This window comes from Polyodon spathula, chromosome 31 (assembly GCF_017654505.1).
Source record: "Polyodon spathula isolate WHYD16114869_AA chromosome 31, ASM1765450v1, whole genome shotgun sequence".
NCBI classification, from domain to species: domain Eukaryota; kingdom Metazoa; phylum Chordata; class Actinopteri; order Acipenseriformes; family Polyodontidae; genus Polyodon; species Polyodon spathula.
The window spans coordinates 3,750,446-3,766,719 of NC_054564.1; the positions used below are offsets into that span (position 1 = coordinate 3,750,446).

General features: G+C 41.5%; 1 protein-coding gene across 1 annotated transcript in view; it reads left to right on the forward strand.

The window, feature by feature from the left end:
• Positions 1–10,805, forward strand: part of sb:cb288 — a 29,533-nt gene extending 18,728 nt beyond the window's left edge. The window contains exons 3-5 of the mRNA XM_041233637.1: positions 2,699–2,758; positions 8,294–8,378; positions 9,123–10,805. Coding sequence (XP_041089571.1) covers positions 2,699–2,758; positions 8,294–8,378; positions 9,123–9,222 — 245 coding nt within the window. The 3' untranslated portion in view covers positions 9,223–10,805. The remainder of the gene's footprint in view (positions 1–2,698; positions 2,759–8,293; positions 8,379–9,122) is intronic.
• Positions 10,806–16,274: the final 5,469 nt, after the last annotated feature.

Below are 16,274 nucleotides of genomic sequence, written 5' to 3' on the forward strand. Positions count from 1 at the left end.
TTATTTTTATTAACATCCTGACAACTTTTTATATTTATAACTCGTCTGTTTTCAAAGCTGTCTACTTGGCTTTTTTTTCACTGTGTTTCTGACTGTAGGGTAACCCAAGATAACCCACGTCTCTCAAAAGAAAAGAAAGTAGTGCATTGAGGTTTGAGATCTGTCCTCTAAATCAGTTAATCAAGTATTTATAAAAAAAAACAAAAAAACACACATAACAAGTGCTCTGCCTTTTCTGTTCCGTACCACATCATAAGAAGAATATAAGAAAGTTTACAAACGAGAGGAGGCCATTCGGCCCATCTTGCTCATTTGGTTGTTAGTAGCTTATTGATCCCAGAATCTCATCAAGCAGCTTCTTGAAGGATACCAGGGTGTCAGCTTCAACAACATTACTGGGGAGTTGTTGCTGTGTTACCTGTTTGACAATGTGGGCAATAACCCTTAAACTCTGTAGAGCAGCCATTTTGAAAAGAGCTTTGAAAGTGTAAAGCATTGTCAGGATGTTAATGAAAAGAAAAATTACAGGTGCGTTGTCAGGGCTCTGTGTTTACATTTTTAACTGCTGGCCCCTTGGGCCACCGAGCTTGTGTTTTTACTGGCCCGGATCAGTTTTATCTGGCCCAATATATATTAATTATATATTTTTTGTCATGATGGCTTTTTTTTCCACTGTGTTTCTGACTGTAAGGTAACCGAAGACCGAAGCCCACGTCTCTCAAAAGAAAAAGTGACACAGTATACGTCGCTTCATCCATTTAACATGCACACATCTGTGTGCTTTTCAGAAAATGAAAATACTGTTAAGATTTCAACTTGTGTGTGTTCAAATGATACTCATGTTTTCACAAGCAACCCTGTAACCAAGCTGTTACCATATGGTCACAGAAACACTGAAACTGAATTATAATAATCTTAATTAGTCAAATGTAGTCAAATACACGATTACACGAAAACAAAAACAAAAAACTATTTCAATAGCATATTGCTACATTTTAAGCAGACTTAAAATTTAAGCTGATTAATAAGAAAAGGCAAGATACTTTTGAGTTGTTTTTAAACTCTGGACTGCAGTTCTCAATGTAAAATGTCTACTGTTGACATTTTTGTGAACATCAACATTTGCACTAACCATTAAAAGTACAACCAGGAATGTTCCTTGTTTTGAGTTACTTACAGGTTATTGAATAAACAAAGTAACTTCACTTCGATTCATCTGAGGTCAGTACTTGATGGCTAGTTGTAATTGGTAGAAATGTTATGCTATTGTAATGTTGGAATGTATTTTCAATTGTTTTGGCCAGGTTACAATATAAACACTTCAGATTATTCTGTAAATGTTATTTGTTAGAATTAAACAGATGTAGAATATTTGGGTTGCTATATGATAGGTGTTATTTTGTTCTGAATACACTACAGTAAATTATTTGGTTGTTTGTGCAATATTATGCTACTCTTGCTTTAATTGGAAGTGACATTGCTGCTCGTTGAGATCTGTATTTTAATTCAGTAAACAAAAGGAAAAACCTATGCTGAAAGAAACAGAGTATTCAACAAAGAAATATATAGGGTTAGACTTTGTTTGTACACTTTGTGAACCCAGCTAAACAGTACTGATTTACACTATTACACTGTCTGCTTGTAGTACACAAACACATTTGCCTTTTATTCTTGGGAGCGCAAGAGCAGAGACTAGAGTTCAGGTAATCAAATATGTGGAAATGTTGCACCCTGTGCATTCTAATAGGAAACTATTCGAAATTACCATCCCTAATCCTAATAATAAACACAATTAAAACAATATTCATAATACAAAATAATAACTGTCCTTCTCAGAGAGTTGTCACTTGTAGACTCCCAAGCCAGCGCTAATCTTGCTGAGTGATGCCAACGAGTCCTGGAAAGACTGAAGTCACAGCAGACAAACACCGGCTATCTTGCGAACTATCACTGTGAGACTGGATATAATGTAAATGAAATATTGAATTTTCAACAAATAAAGCTGCTGTTTTATCTGCAAGTCTGGGAAACAAGGCAGAACATTACTATTTTCATAATGAGCCAGATGAAGTCTCAACTCCTAAATGTTCGTCTTCATTTTTTTCATAATTACTTTCTTTATGCTTCTTGATTTCAGTGCTTTCCTTTTGGCTTATTGCTTGCTTAGTTGTAGAAAACCTGATTTTGTAAAGATTGTCCATGTAGCGGGAGCGATTCTTACCAGCCCTGGTATTTAAACAGTTGTAGCAGCAACTGGGGACGTGTAACGCTATATTTTGTTGGAACCCCGCTACTTACCCTAAGATGTTACAAGAAACAGGTCAGTTTTATCGGTGTCCTTTTTTTGTAAACTTCTAAGTGCTGCAGTGATTACCGACAACCTGTGCTCTTTTCATTTCGGTTTGTTACCCAGCAGAAAAGCAGTAAATACGTGTTCCAGTTCCTACACTTGCATGTCATTGGCTCACAAGCAGTTGCTGGGATTGTCAGCAAGATTGTGCTCCTAAAGTCAATTGTTTGCACTTGCAGTGAGGTGCACAACTGTTTTAATTGGAAACCTCTTTACAAAAGTAGACATGGCTTGAGTTCAACCTTCCTGCCCCAGTATGACTTTGTTTTAGTTTTTGTATGTATTTTTCCCCCTGCTTGAATATTTGCTGTACTGTCTCATTGCTGGTTTTCTCATTCCTTATTCCAGACTCAACAGAATCCACGAGGGGCAGAGGTGTGACAGAGCGGGGTAACGGGATAGTCCCAGGTGAGCATTCTCTGCCCCGGGGCTTGTTAGCATGGGCTATAATTTAATGATTTAAACCAGGAGTCGAAGACCTTTTTTGACTCTCTCCACCTTAGCAATTTTTTCTTTTTACTTTTGGTGCTAGTTTCTCTTAAGATAAATGTCAATAATTCTGATAGGTGTGGAATTATAATTCTGTTGTCTAAAAAAGATGGAACTTTATCCTTCTCAGAAAGATGAGCTCTAATATATGTAGAGAGAGCCGTACGTATAGCACTATGCTGTTAAATTAAGAAAGATTTGCAACAATACCAAGAACAAAAAAATCCAATTCAGAATATATATATATATTACTGGTGAGAAGAAACCTGCAGTCTGCTGGTGCTTGGGAAGAAGGAGCAATGGTGAGCAGTACGACGGACGCTGCTTTGCCGCTCAGTGTATTTAGTTTTTTAATAGAATTACCCTTGCAATTTTTTTTTTGTTTAGATTTGCACGTTTATTTAGTAACAAGCTCGGACAATGGCCTGTGATATACATATTTAGTTTTATTTTATTGCTGTTTGTGTTACCCCTATACACTGAGGGATCTCCAGTTTTATGGGACAAAAGTTACTTTTTCACAACAAAGTATACATCAAAAACGGAATGTTTGAAAACAAGGAATGCATCCTGAATAGAAGTCTTTATCTTCGGTGGTTTTGGACAGTATGTTGGCTACACCTCCGTACTAAAGAATGGACGAGCAGTTCTGGGCTGGTAAAAAAAAAAAAAAAATATCAAATTCCTAACTTGACCTTAAGAGAGAGAAGGAGCTTGTCAGCTGTTCTTTTTATGATCTTACTTGCGGGAGATGTAAAGCTTAACCCCGGTCCCTACCAGCATGATTCTAAAGTCAGGGAGGGTGTGGATCCGAGTTTGGTGGAATCATCTGATTGTTTGGACAGACTTGAGTGGAGCCTGTCGGGCTGGGCTGGCTGTGAGTTGTGGAGTGGAGCTGCTGGACTCCGCGGGTGGGGGATTCAAGGGCTTGGCTGAGTGGAGATGCTCAGAAATGGGAGCGGAGCACACTCATTTACTGTTTCACACTGAAGTACGGTGGCTGTCGAGGGGCAGAGTACTAACAAGGGTGTACCAACTCAGGAATGAGATTCACATTTTTCTGGTAGAGAAACAGTCTAACTTGGCAAATTTGTTTAACAATGCCAATTGGTTAATAAAGTTGTCATATCTTGCTGACATTTTCTCAATTTTAAACAAACTCAATTTGAAGTTACAAGGAAGAGGCAATGATTTATTCCTACACTGCGAGCATATACAGGCATTCCAAAAGTCGTTAGTACTGTGACAAGCACGACTAAAAAGTAATCGTCCCAGCTACTACATGTTCCCAACACTGATACAACACACTGAGGAGAACAGCATCAGTGAAGAAAAAGTGAATGACATTAAAAGTGTCAGAGTTACATCTCGCTGCTCTGTCTGACAGTTTTAGTCGCTACTTTCCTGTAGAGGGGTTTGAAAATCTGAAGGAAAAGCTTTGGGTGAAAGATCCTTTTGCTTTCGAAAATCCTGAATCAATAATGGAGCTAAACTTGATGCCTGAGCAAGAAAACGAGCTGCTGCCACTCGCCTGTGATAGAACCCTGAGAACACGCCACAGGACATTACATTCGTCATCGTTCTGGATCAGTGTTGTCAAACCCTGAGAACACGCCACAGGACGTTACATTCGTCATCGTTCTGGATCAGTGTTGTCAAACCCTGAGAACACGCCACAGGACGTTACATTCGTCATCGTTCTGGATCAGTGTTGTCAAACCCTGAGAACACGCCACAGGACATTACATTCGTCATCGTTCTGGATCAGTGTTGTCAAACCCTGAGAACACGCCACAGGACATTACATTCGTCATCGTTCTGGATCAGTGTTGTCAAACCCTGAGAACACGCCACAGGACATTACATTCGTCATCGTTCTGGATCAGTGTTGTCAAAGAATACACTGTGTAACAATTTTTTTTTTTTTTGGTTCCTGGGTAGTAAGTGTTATTTCCTAATTGCTTATGCCTCAAAAGTCAAGAAAATGGCTATTATTCCCCACAAACTTTGCTTTTGTGACCAGGACAGTGATATTTTGAAATTGACCTATTTCCAATGAGAAAACAGGCAAATGTGTGTCTTTTTGTTCACATAAAGTCAGAAAAAAACAACATATGAATCCAAATTAACATGTATTTATACTAAAGTAATACAAAAATGACTACAAAAGATTTAGAAGCGAGTAGTTTTTCGAGATTTACGATTTAAATCACTTTCACGAATCAGCCCCCAAATGTAGTCTCCCATCGTGTTCTCGTTATACTGTCCTTGGTAGCGGCGTTCAAAGTCCAGTATATCCTGGTGGAAGCGCTCGCCTTGCTCCTCCGAGTATGCTCCCATGTTCTCCTTGAATTTATCAAGATGAGCATCAAGGATATGGACTTTGAGGGACATCCTACAGCCCATTGTGCCGTAGTTCTTTACCAGAGTCTCAACCAGCTCCACCTAGTTTCCGGCCTTGTGATTGCCCAGGAAGCCCCGAACCACTGCGACAAAGCTGTTCCAAGCCACTTTCTCCTTACTAGTGAGCTTCTTGGGGAATTCATTGCACTCCAGGATCTTCTTTATCTGTGGTCCGACGAAGACACCGGCTTTGACCTTTGATACCTAGATAGCTTAGGGAAGAAGTCTTGAAGGTACTAGAAGGCTGCCGACCCTTATCTAGAGCTCTGACAAATTGTTTCATAAGGCCCAATTTGATGTGCAGTGGTGGCATCCGCATCTTCCGGGGGTCCACCAGTGGCTCCCACTTGACGTTGTTCCTCCCCACAGAGAACCTATGACCTCCCAGCCGTACTCATCATACTTAAAGGCATCCAGCAAGGTCTTGATGCTGTTGTAATCCTGTTTGAGGTGCAGTGAGTGAGCCAGGGGAAGAGACGGGTACTTGTTACTATTATGGAGCAGCACGGCTTTGAGGCTCCTGGATGAGCTGTCAAGGAAGAGGCGCCACTCATTCTGGTTACAGGCGATTCCGATTGCCACGAACAGACTGGTCAGTCACATTGTGGCAGAAGCAGAGCCCATCTTGACGGGTGAAGCTGGAAAAGGGTTGGTGACACTTCCTCTGATCTGCGACTTGCATACTTTTATCCAACAAGTTCCACTGTTTGAGCCTAGACGTCAAAAGCTTGGCATTGGACTTGGTGAGACCAAGATCTCTAATCAAGTCGTTGAGGTCTTTTTGGTTGGGGTAGTATGGGTTTCTCTCCTCCGCTCCACCTCTGAAATTGTCATCTGGATCTACAACGTCTTCCTCGCTCTCTGACTTGCTGCTCTCTTCTAAAGACGGCTGCTCTCTCCGGAGGAGTGGGTACGGGGAGCTCATGGCAGTGTGGCACCGGGGCGATGGATGAAGGAAGGTCCGGATACGTGATAGCAGGTGCATTCTTGCCAGTCCGATGTTTGGAAGTGTCCACCATGCAGAAGTAGCAGTTGCTTGAGTGGTCAGTGGGTTCCCGCCAAATTCTTGGGATAGCGAACTTCATGGCTCTCTTTTCCCCTCTGTACCATCCTACAAAAATACATTTATTTCACCCATGACTAAATGTGTAAGAGATTCTCGCAACATTTTTCATATATGATGTATTTTTTCAATAACATTGAAAATTGTAAAATATTTTAAAATTAAAAAAACTTTTACAATTTAAAAAATTAACAAATTTTATAACATAAAATTCCGAGCAACAATTGTCCATCTTACCTTTCAGAGTTTTTTTTGCAGTGCTCGCAGGTGCAATGAGGTGCCCAGGGTTTGTCTTGATCCCCGACAGGCATGCCGAAATATGCCTTGTAGGCCTCGCACATCTTAGCAGATGCTTCCACAGAGTACTTTTTCGATAAATTGGCCGCAGACATAGCAAAATACATCTGCCGGATGCTTGCAGCCTCTTGATGCCATCTCAGAAAAATGCAGATATGTATCCACTTAGGCAGCTGGAGCTAAACTGAACTGGTGGGCTTAAGACCCCTGTATTTATACTACTGTTTATATTACTGGAGTTCTAGAAAGTTCTAGAAGTTACTCCAAGTTTACTCAGCACTGAATCTATGTTCTGGAAAATAGGTAAATTTCAAAATATCACTGTCCTGGTCACAAAAGCAAAGTTTGTGAGGAATAATAGCCGTTTTCTATACTTTTGAGGCATAAGCAATTAGGAAATAACACTTACTACCCAGGAACAAAAAAAAAAAAAAAATTATTACACGGTGTAATTTATGATTGTAATTGTAGCATTAATTCAATAGTTTAGGAGTTGGAAGAGGAGCAGTAGGGGTATTAGTTTATAGTTGTCACCGATGTCTATCCAGGGACTATCAATGGAAATTAGCCAGTCGGCTAAATTGAAAATACAATGCATCTTGTGTTGAATAAATGACGTTTATGATGTTATTGTATGTGTTCCTGACTATAGAAAGCTATAAACTTTAAAACGCACATTTCTCAGGCTGCACTTTTTAATAAACAGACTATCGTTAACGTGGACATGTCCACAGACGGCACACAGAGGACGAGGTTCATCTGCAGTGCCAACAAATGTAAATCCAATTTTCAAATAACTTTCTTCATGTTTCCAAAGTTTTGGGTTTCTAGATGATGATGCCCCTGCACAATCGTCCAGTCTCTCTTCTCACACCACAAACCCATTCATTGTGTACTGAACAGGGTTCAGTGCGGCGGGAACAGAACTGTCACGGAATCTTAAACACAATCACCTCTCATTGGGTCCCTGCATTATGAAGTGCGGTTTTCCAGACTATCAAGTAAACCAAAAGCAAATTTATAATTTATAAATTTGTAAAAATGTTATTTTGAAATGTGTATTATTGCTATGATTACTGTATAATTGAACACTCGCCCCCCCCCCCCCCAAAAAAAAAAAAAAAAAAAACCAGGTGGTACTAGAGCCGCCATACTTTAGATCAGTAAAATACTCTCGTGCATCTGTTCCTTTTAAAATATTTTTCCAAGGTTGAACGTGTACACTTTTAGTGTTTTAAATTCTAAAGTGTTCACGACCGCAGATGCATTTCTAAGACGTTGAGAAATGTCTTCGCCATTTGATTTATTACCCATGTAAAATGGAAGTTGGCAATGTCTAAAAATGCAGTAGAGACAACACAGGACACATGAAAGGAAACTGCAGGGTTCTGTAATACTTCCAGTGATTGGTGGAGAGCCCTGTAAGCAGCTGTGCAGTTTACCTTGTATAATGATGCTGAGACTCTTGTGTGATTACAAGAACAATCATAGAGCACAAGCACTTGTTTTCTCTGCACACAATGTATAAAAGCTGGTTTTACAGACCCTGGTTAGCACTGATCTTTGACTACTTTAACGAAGGTAAGATAAGGTAGTATTGGTGCTAATTGGGGCCGGTGAAACCAACAGTGGTCCTGGGAGTGTTTGTAATAGACTGTAATGCTATAATCATGTGCCCTGGGTTTCCTCAGGTGGTATAGCAGCAGCTGTGTTCATTGCCTTGTTACTGGGGCTCTACACAATCCTCTGGAAATGTATGGGGACGGCACCCAAGAGGTACGATATTCCTCTACGTTTTCACTCTGTTTTTATTGTGTGTGTTTTTGAGGTTTCTGAAGTACCAGATTCTGCCGAGGTCAGTTAACGTATTTGTTGGCTGGTGCAATGCAATTGCTGCATTGTGTCCCGTTGCTGCAGCATGTCCACTGCTTTATCATTTCCAGTATTTTCACAAAATAAACATTCAACTTTAAAGATAGTGTATAATGCAAAAAACATGTGCAGATGAAAAACTAGAATTAAAAGTCGCTACATTAAGAAATATTAAACGTGAAATTTTCAGTCCACTAAAATAAATGGCTTGCATAGTTCCTAAGAAATTGGAGCGTCCAGTATGATAACACCACATTATATAATACATTAATGTAGCATCTAAAATAGCACTATAGCATTAAAATGTTCAATACAAAAACATGCCCGAGTACACATCCTATTGTAACCTGCACATGCCGATTTCTAGTGTAACATTACACCCCTATTTATAATGTGTTCGTTTTTTTCAATTTGTAGAACAGTTTGTAGTTTTGTTTATTTAAGCATATTATTGGATCATAAATTAGTCCAACAGGGAATTTTGTGGTGTTGTAGAAGGGAGCATTGATTCGGGTGCAGGGTGCAGTGATGGATCTCAGTGAAATGAGTTTTATTCCCCAGCTGGTTCTAGAACTGAAGTGTTGTTAATTGTTGCGGATTCTTCTCTAACTAACATCCCCTTGTAAGATATCCTTTGCAATATTTCAGGAAACAGACAATGAGGATGAGGGATCAAAAAGGCCCACAAAGGATCCGCTATGCTGAGACCCTGCATTTCGATAGCTCCACTCCCACACCACCAGCCTGAGCTTAAGGGCACTGACACCAGGGGGCAGTGCAGCTAAATGAACAGGAAGACTTCACTTTAGACTTCTGTAACTTTTACCCAGCACCGTGCAATCTCTGCACCTCTGTCAGAGTCTATCTATCACCTCGATCTCTGACTCTAACCACAAAGACAACAGCTTCCAGAGAGCTACATGGAAGAATTCTGTGAACCATTCTGGCCTGTGTTAATACGAAAGTTTTGGAAGATTGCTTAGCTGAGGAAATGTCCTGCAAGATTGTACAAAATTCTTATATTTGTACATATAAATACAGTGTGTTTTGTTATGAAGTGGGGATGGAGGCTGGCAGAATGGAAACCAAGGGAATTGGATAGAAATGCAAATAAATAAGTTTGTGAAACACTGCTGTACAAGCTACACTGCTACTAGAATATTCAGTAAATCCTGTATGTTGATGTTTTAGCAGCAAGTTTCAAATGTCTGTAAGGAGGAGGATGAGGTGGTGATGCCAATAAATAGTCTACTGCAGTCTATGCCAGTGGCCCCCTGATGATGCGCCTGTGGCAGCAATGCTGATGTATTGGGAGGGATAATGAGGCCATTACACTTGACTGCTCTTTGCTGTCAATTCTGTGCCATTTGATGCATTTGTACCTGAAAAGCTCTCTGCAGTGTATACAAGACACATTATTTTACCTTTGCTGAATCCTGTGTTGTCCGTATCCCAGCAGTATATTTTACATAATTGCGACTGTTGTAATATTTTTATTCGCACGTCATACGTAAGTTCATTAGTGTAACTGCTATCCATTACATAACTACTTTTTCTTGGCAACAATCTCAAGGAGAATTTTTTTTTTTTCCTTCTTGTAACATTGCTGTGTATCCGGTTCAAACTCCCTCCTGCAACAAAGCTGCTGTTCTGGTTGAAATAAGTGCTGTACAGTGGGAACAGGAAACCAGCATTGTTGCAGGAGGGAGTGTGGACTGGATACACTGTGATGTTTAGAAGAGAAACTCCTTTTCTGCTGCTGTACACTCCCGAGTATATGTTGAGAAATGCATTCCCCAATTTAAAAATATTACTGGTACAGTAACTGGTAGGTAAACGGCTGAAAAAAGTACCTTTTTTTTTTTTTAAATATAGGTGTCTAGTTTAACTCCATCGAAAGAAACGTAAAGCACAAAAGGGCTGTTTTCTTTGTCGTCGCTGCCGTGACAGATGCTGACCTTCAGCAGGTGTAGTGTTTTGTATATGCTATACATGGATACATTTAATGTTATGAGTGTGCATGAGTTTGTTGGGCAGAGAACGTGTAGGTGTTTTCTAGATACAGACTTGTTTGTTGTGACAGTCTTCTTTTTTCAATGTGTATCAAAACCTTTGTAGGCCACTTGTGCCTTTTCATACTTTGCATCTCTTCTTTAGTGAGCGCTGTTTTTAAACTTCTCACGAGAATGATCTCATAAGAATGTGGCAATAGACAAGTTCATTTCTGCAGATATGCCTTATTGTGGTTCCACTGAAGGGAAACAACTTGCATAGGAATTTTGTCAACAAATAAAATTGACTATCTCACAACCCTTGGTCTTTTGGTGTCAGTGTTATATTGCTCTTTGCTGAACTCTCTCCAAGCTACAAGAGGACTAATCCAGGGCTAACAATATGAAATGTACATGTTTGTTTAATTAGTCTTTGTTGAAAGATACATTTAAATAAAGAAACATAACTATAATAAGTTCTAAAATGGAAAATTACCTTTATGGTAACAGTGTCCTGGGAGACAGTCAACATGGTTTTAGGAAAGGGAGATCATGTCTAATTAACCTGCTTAATTTTTTTGAGATGCTTCAGAAAATACATGAAGCCCACCTAGGCATAGTAAAATGTAAACAGAAAACACAGGCTATTCTGTATTGCCCTGGGAAGTCCAAGCAGATTGAAGATATAGTTTAACAATGTGCTTTTTGCAACGCAAACAAAAACAGCAATGCTAAAGAACCTCTACTACCTTATGCCATACCTGACAGACCTTGGGCAAAAATAGGAGTTGACCTCTTTCAGTCCAACAGATCTGATTATGTGGTGTGTGGATTATTATTCTAAATTCACAGAAATATCAAAACTCAGGAATACAAGCAAGACCATCATCATAGCCATGAAGTCAATGTTTTCCAGACATGGTCATTTCTGATAATGGACCTCAGTTTTCAAGCTCAGAGTTCAAAAGGTTTGCAGGCAACTGGTAATTCAAACACTTCACATCTAGTCCTGTTTTCCCACAATCCAACAGTCAAACAGAAAGGACTGTTCAGACAATAAAAAACTTACTGAAGAAAGACCAAGAAAATGGTGCAGATCCTTACATTGCTCTATTACAGTGCAGGAGCACACCTCTGGATGGAATTGAATTTGCCCTGCACAATTATTTATGGAATGCAGATTAAAATCCAAGTTGAGCAGAAGATTGACCCAGAAGCACTTCCATGATAGGCACGCACAGGAGTTAGCCATCATTCAGAAGGGAGACGACTACAAACTAGGCTTGTTGATAAGTGGAAACCTGCAGTTGTTCTTGACACACATGCATCACCTAGGTCTTACATACAGTACTGTGCAAAAGTTTTAGGCAGGTGTGAAAAAATGCTGTAAAGTAAGAATGCTTTCAAAAATAGACATGTTAATAGTTTATATTTATCAATTAACAAAATACAAAGTGAGTGAACAGAAGAAAAATTTACATCAAATCAATATTTGTTATGACCACCCTTTGCCTTCAAAACAGCATCAATTCTTCTAGGTACACTTGCACACAGTTTTTGAAGGAACTCAGCAGGTAGGTTGGCCCAAACATCTTGGAGAACTAACCACAGTTCTTCTGTGGATTCAGGCAGCCTCAGTTGCTTCTCTCTCTTCATGTAATCCCAGACAGACTCAACGATGTTGAGATCAGGGCTCTGTGGGGGCCATACTATCACTTCCAGGACTCCTTGTTCTTCTTTACGCTGAAGATAGTTCTTAATGACTTTCCATGTATGTTTGGGGTCGTTGTCATGCTGCAGAATAAATTTGGGGCCAATCAGATGCCTCCCTGATGGTATTGCATGATGGATAAGTATCTGCCTGTACGTCTCAGCATTGAGGAGACCATTAATTCTGACCAAATCCCCAACTCCATTTGCAGAAATGCAGCCCCAAACTTGCAAGGAACCGCCACCATGCTTCACTGTTGCCTGCAGACACTCATTCGTGTACCGCTGTCCAGCCCTTCGGCAAACAAACTGCCTTCTGCTACAGCCAAATATTTCAAATTTTGACTCATCAGTCCAGAGCACCTGCTGCCATTTTTCTGCACCCCAGTTCCTGTGTTTTTGTGCATAGTTGAGTCGCTTGGCCTTGTTTCCACGTCGGAGGTATGGCTTTTTGACTTCTGACCAGAAAAAAATAAAAACTGAAATAGCTTGATTGGATAAGTGTCCACCCCCTTGTAATAGCAATCCTAAATTAGCTCAGGTGTAACCAGTCACCTTCAAAATCACACACCACGTTAAGTGGCCTCCACTCGTGTTAAATTGTAGTGATTCACGTGATTTCAGGATAAATTCAGCAGTTCCTGAAGGTTCCCTTTGCTGGGTAGTCCATTTCAAAGCAAAGACTCAACCATGAGCACCATGCACTTTCAAAAGAACTCCAGGACAAAGTTGTTGAAAGGCACACATCAGGGGATGGGTATTAAAAAAAATATCAAAGGCATTGAATATCCCTTGGAGCACGGTCAAGACGATTATTAAGAAGTGGTAGGTGTATGGCACCACCAAGACCTAGATCAGGCCGTCCCTCCAAACTGGATGACCGAGCAAGGAGGAGACTGATCAGAGAGGCTACCAATGGCAACTTTGCAAGAGCTACAGGCTTTTATGGCTGGTCAAAGTGTGCATGTGACAACAATATTCCAAGCACTCCACAAATCTGGCCTGTATGGTAGGGTGGCAAGAAGGAAGCCATTACTCAAGAAAGCCCACCTTGAATCCCATCTGAAATGTGCAAGAAAACACTCAGGAGATTCTGTAGCCATGTGGCAAAAAGTTTTGTGGTCTGACTAAACTAAAATGTAACTTTTCGGTCTAAATGCAAGCATTATGTTGGGCACAAACCTAACACAGCTCATCATCCAAATAACATCATCCCTACTGTGAAGCATGATTGTGGCAGCATCATGTTATGGGGATGTTTCTCATCAGCAGGGACTGGGGCACTTGTCAGGATAGAAGGGAAAATGAATGGAGCAAAGTACAGAGAAGTCCTTGAGGAAAACCTGCTGCCCTCTGCAAGAAAGCTGAAACTGGGATGGAAGTTTACTTTTCAGCATGACAATGACCCAAAGCAGACAGCCAGAGCTACACTGGAGTGGCTAAGGAACAAAAAGTTAAATGTCCTTGAGTGGCCCAGTCAGAACCCCGACCTAAATTCAATCGAAAATTTGTGGCATGACTTGAAGATTACTGTCTAGCAACGATCCCCAAGGAGCATTGATCCCCATCAGGCGCGAGTCCCGAAGTGAGGGCCGTGCACCCGCGGGACCTGGAGGAAAAGGGGAGAGGGTTAGGAGAAAGGTGTATAGATTAGAGCCTCACTGAGGATCCCCACAGAACCGCACCCGTGGGACAGGAAAGAACCGCATGCCACACACATAAACGCGAACTGGAAAACAAAAAGGACATAGAGAGGTTAGTAGGGCCAGGCTATGGATTGGAGGCCGTCCACGCTGTGGAGAGGAACCCCACCCCCCCACTAGCAGGAGGAAACCTCTGGTGGACCTGGCGAAGAGGGCGCCCCCACTCCATCCAAAGAAGTTGTTCTGATATAGGTCTCTACGGCAGAAGACCACGTCCCAGGGATTTAATACTGTGTTTATTAACCCCTGCTTGTGCAGCTGACATGGCAGCTCCAATCTGGAAGGAATGAGGAGAATAGGACTGAGAAGGAAATCTGGCTCTTGTCAGGAGGGAGGAGAGGTGGGAAGAGAACCAGTGTCTAGAGATAATAGAACCTGAGTGGTCTGAGAATAGGATCTGAGGGAAGGAGAGCTCTTGGCTGCGAGATACCTGGTTAAAGTAGAGCTGGGGCAGAGAGAGGAGTGAATCTTTGACAGCAATGAGCATTTGTTGCTGCAGGACGGTGCATAGCGTATGAACATTTGTTGCTGCGGGACGGAGAAGAGCGTATGAGCATTTGCGCCTGGTGACAGTGCAGAGCATATGAGCATTTGTGACTGCGGGGTAGTGCAGAACGTATGAGCATTTGTGACTGCAGGATGGTGGTGAGTGAATCTGTGTCTGACCGCGGGTGTGTATGGAACGGACTATCTTCTATTACTTGCCCTCGGATCAACTGTGAGAGTAAGTACGTCGGATGGTGGCTGCTGATTGGAGCCTGAAGCAGATGCAGTAACCGGGTTGTACTGTGGAATGGATAGATGAGGGCGGTACCCGAACTGCCTGGGCTGTGGCAAGCAAGGAGCCACTGAAAGAGAAGATGTAATGAGGAAAGGTGAAGATTGGTATGAGAGGCTGAAGGAGGAATTGCAAAGATGCTGGAGCTATTGTCTGTGCCATTTAAACAAGCATTATTGCTGACAAGGCGTTGCTGGAGCTGCTAAGTGAATAGGGGAGCAAGGGAAATTCGGCTTTGCTGGGGTAAAATCAAAATATGAGTGAAAGTTAAAACTGGCAGTTCACTAAAATAGAATGTGTGAACCCATTTGTTACAGTCTGTCTAAATTAGAACTGTAATTGAAAAAATGTTCCTTTTCAGAAAATAAAATGAGGAAAATAGCTTTGAGCATCTAGCTTTGAGAATCTAGCCATCAATGTTGCATAAATATCAAAAGTAAAAACCATATGGGGGCTGGACTTAATTTCTGACTACAGGCATTTGCTGTGGCCATGAGAAGGCCAATGCCCAGTTGCAGGTCGGAATGTTAGCTGTGGAGACTGGAAGTGCTGAGCCCGGAGACAACGGCCATGTTTGGAGTGGTGAATGCTGACGAAGTAATGCAAAAGCAACCTGTTTGTCCATATCATATGACTGTATATTAATTGAGCAATTGAAACATGGAGTGAATGAGGGAGTTCATGTCGTAGAAATATTGTTATAAAGAATAAGGATGAGTTCGGGTACGTCTCCTGGTTGCTGCACTGCTGCTGTGGCGAGAACTGCAGCTTATCTTGTGATTGTGCGAGTTTGCTGAAGTGCGCTTGGGAGAAGAGGCAACGTGGATGCTGATAAAAAGGCACATTTGTTATTGAGCAACCCCATATGCTCGCTTCCAGCCGGGATGTCGATATTGTTCTCGTGCAGTGTTCTTTTTTGTTTGTTTTTTTTTTTAAGTTTTGACGAGTGGTCGATACTTATAAAATAGCTGCTCCGGAGGCTGGGCTTGCTGGCAGGGGTGTTTTGATATCCGTAATGCCGGGGCAGCGGGTCTGGGTGCTGAGTAGAGGTCTGTATTAAAAGTAGACAGTCCATCGGAGAAATGAAGAAATTTTGAGGAGAATCCAACACGGAGGTTCCTGTAGCGTATAAAAACCAACACAAAACGAAAGACAAGAGCAGGAAATAGTGCACAGCTTAAATAGGGAAGAGAGATTGACAGATGGTACAGCCAGAGGGGATCCCTGGCGCCGCACAAACCCCGCCCAGAAACCGGTGAGAGCACAGTGACAGTTATTGGGAGCAGCCGGGGGGGGGAGAGCTGCCGAGTCATCCCCCGCCCGGAAGCGCATTTACCCGAAACGCGGCCGCTTCCATTCCCCAAGCTGAATATGATCAGAAAGGACAGGACGGCATGGTTTCGGGATAACTGGCTGAGAAAGAGAGAGAGGAGAGCAGGTGAGTGCCTTTTACAGAGTCCCCTGAATTACCCCATAAGGCTACCTTTAGTTGTATTTCAGAGCTTCGAAGCGGTCTGTAATAGTTGTTAAGTTAACAGTAAAGACAGGACTATTTTAGGTTGATGCAGTTTTTTGTTTTTACAAATGTTGAATACACACACATATACACTACCGGTCA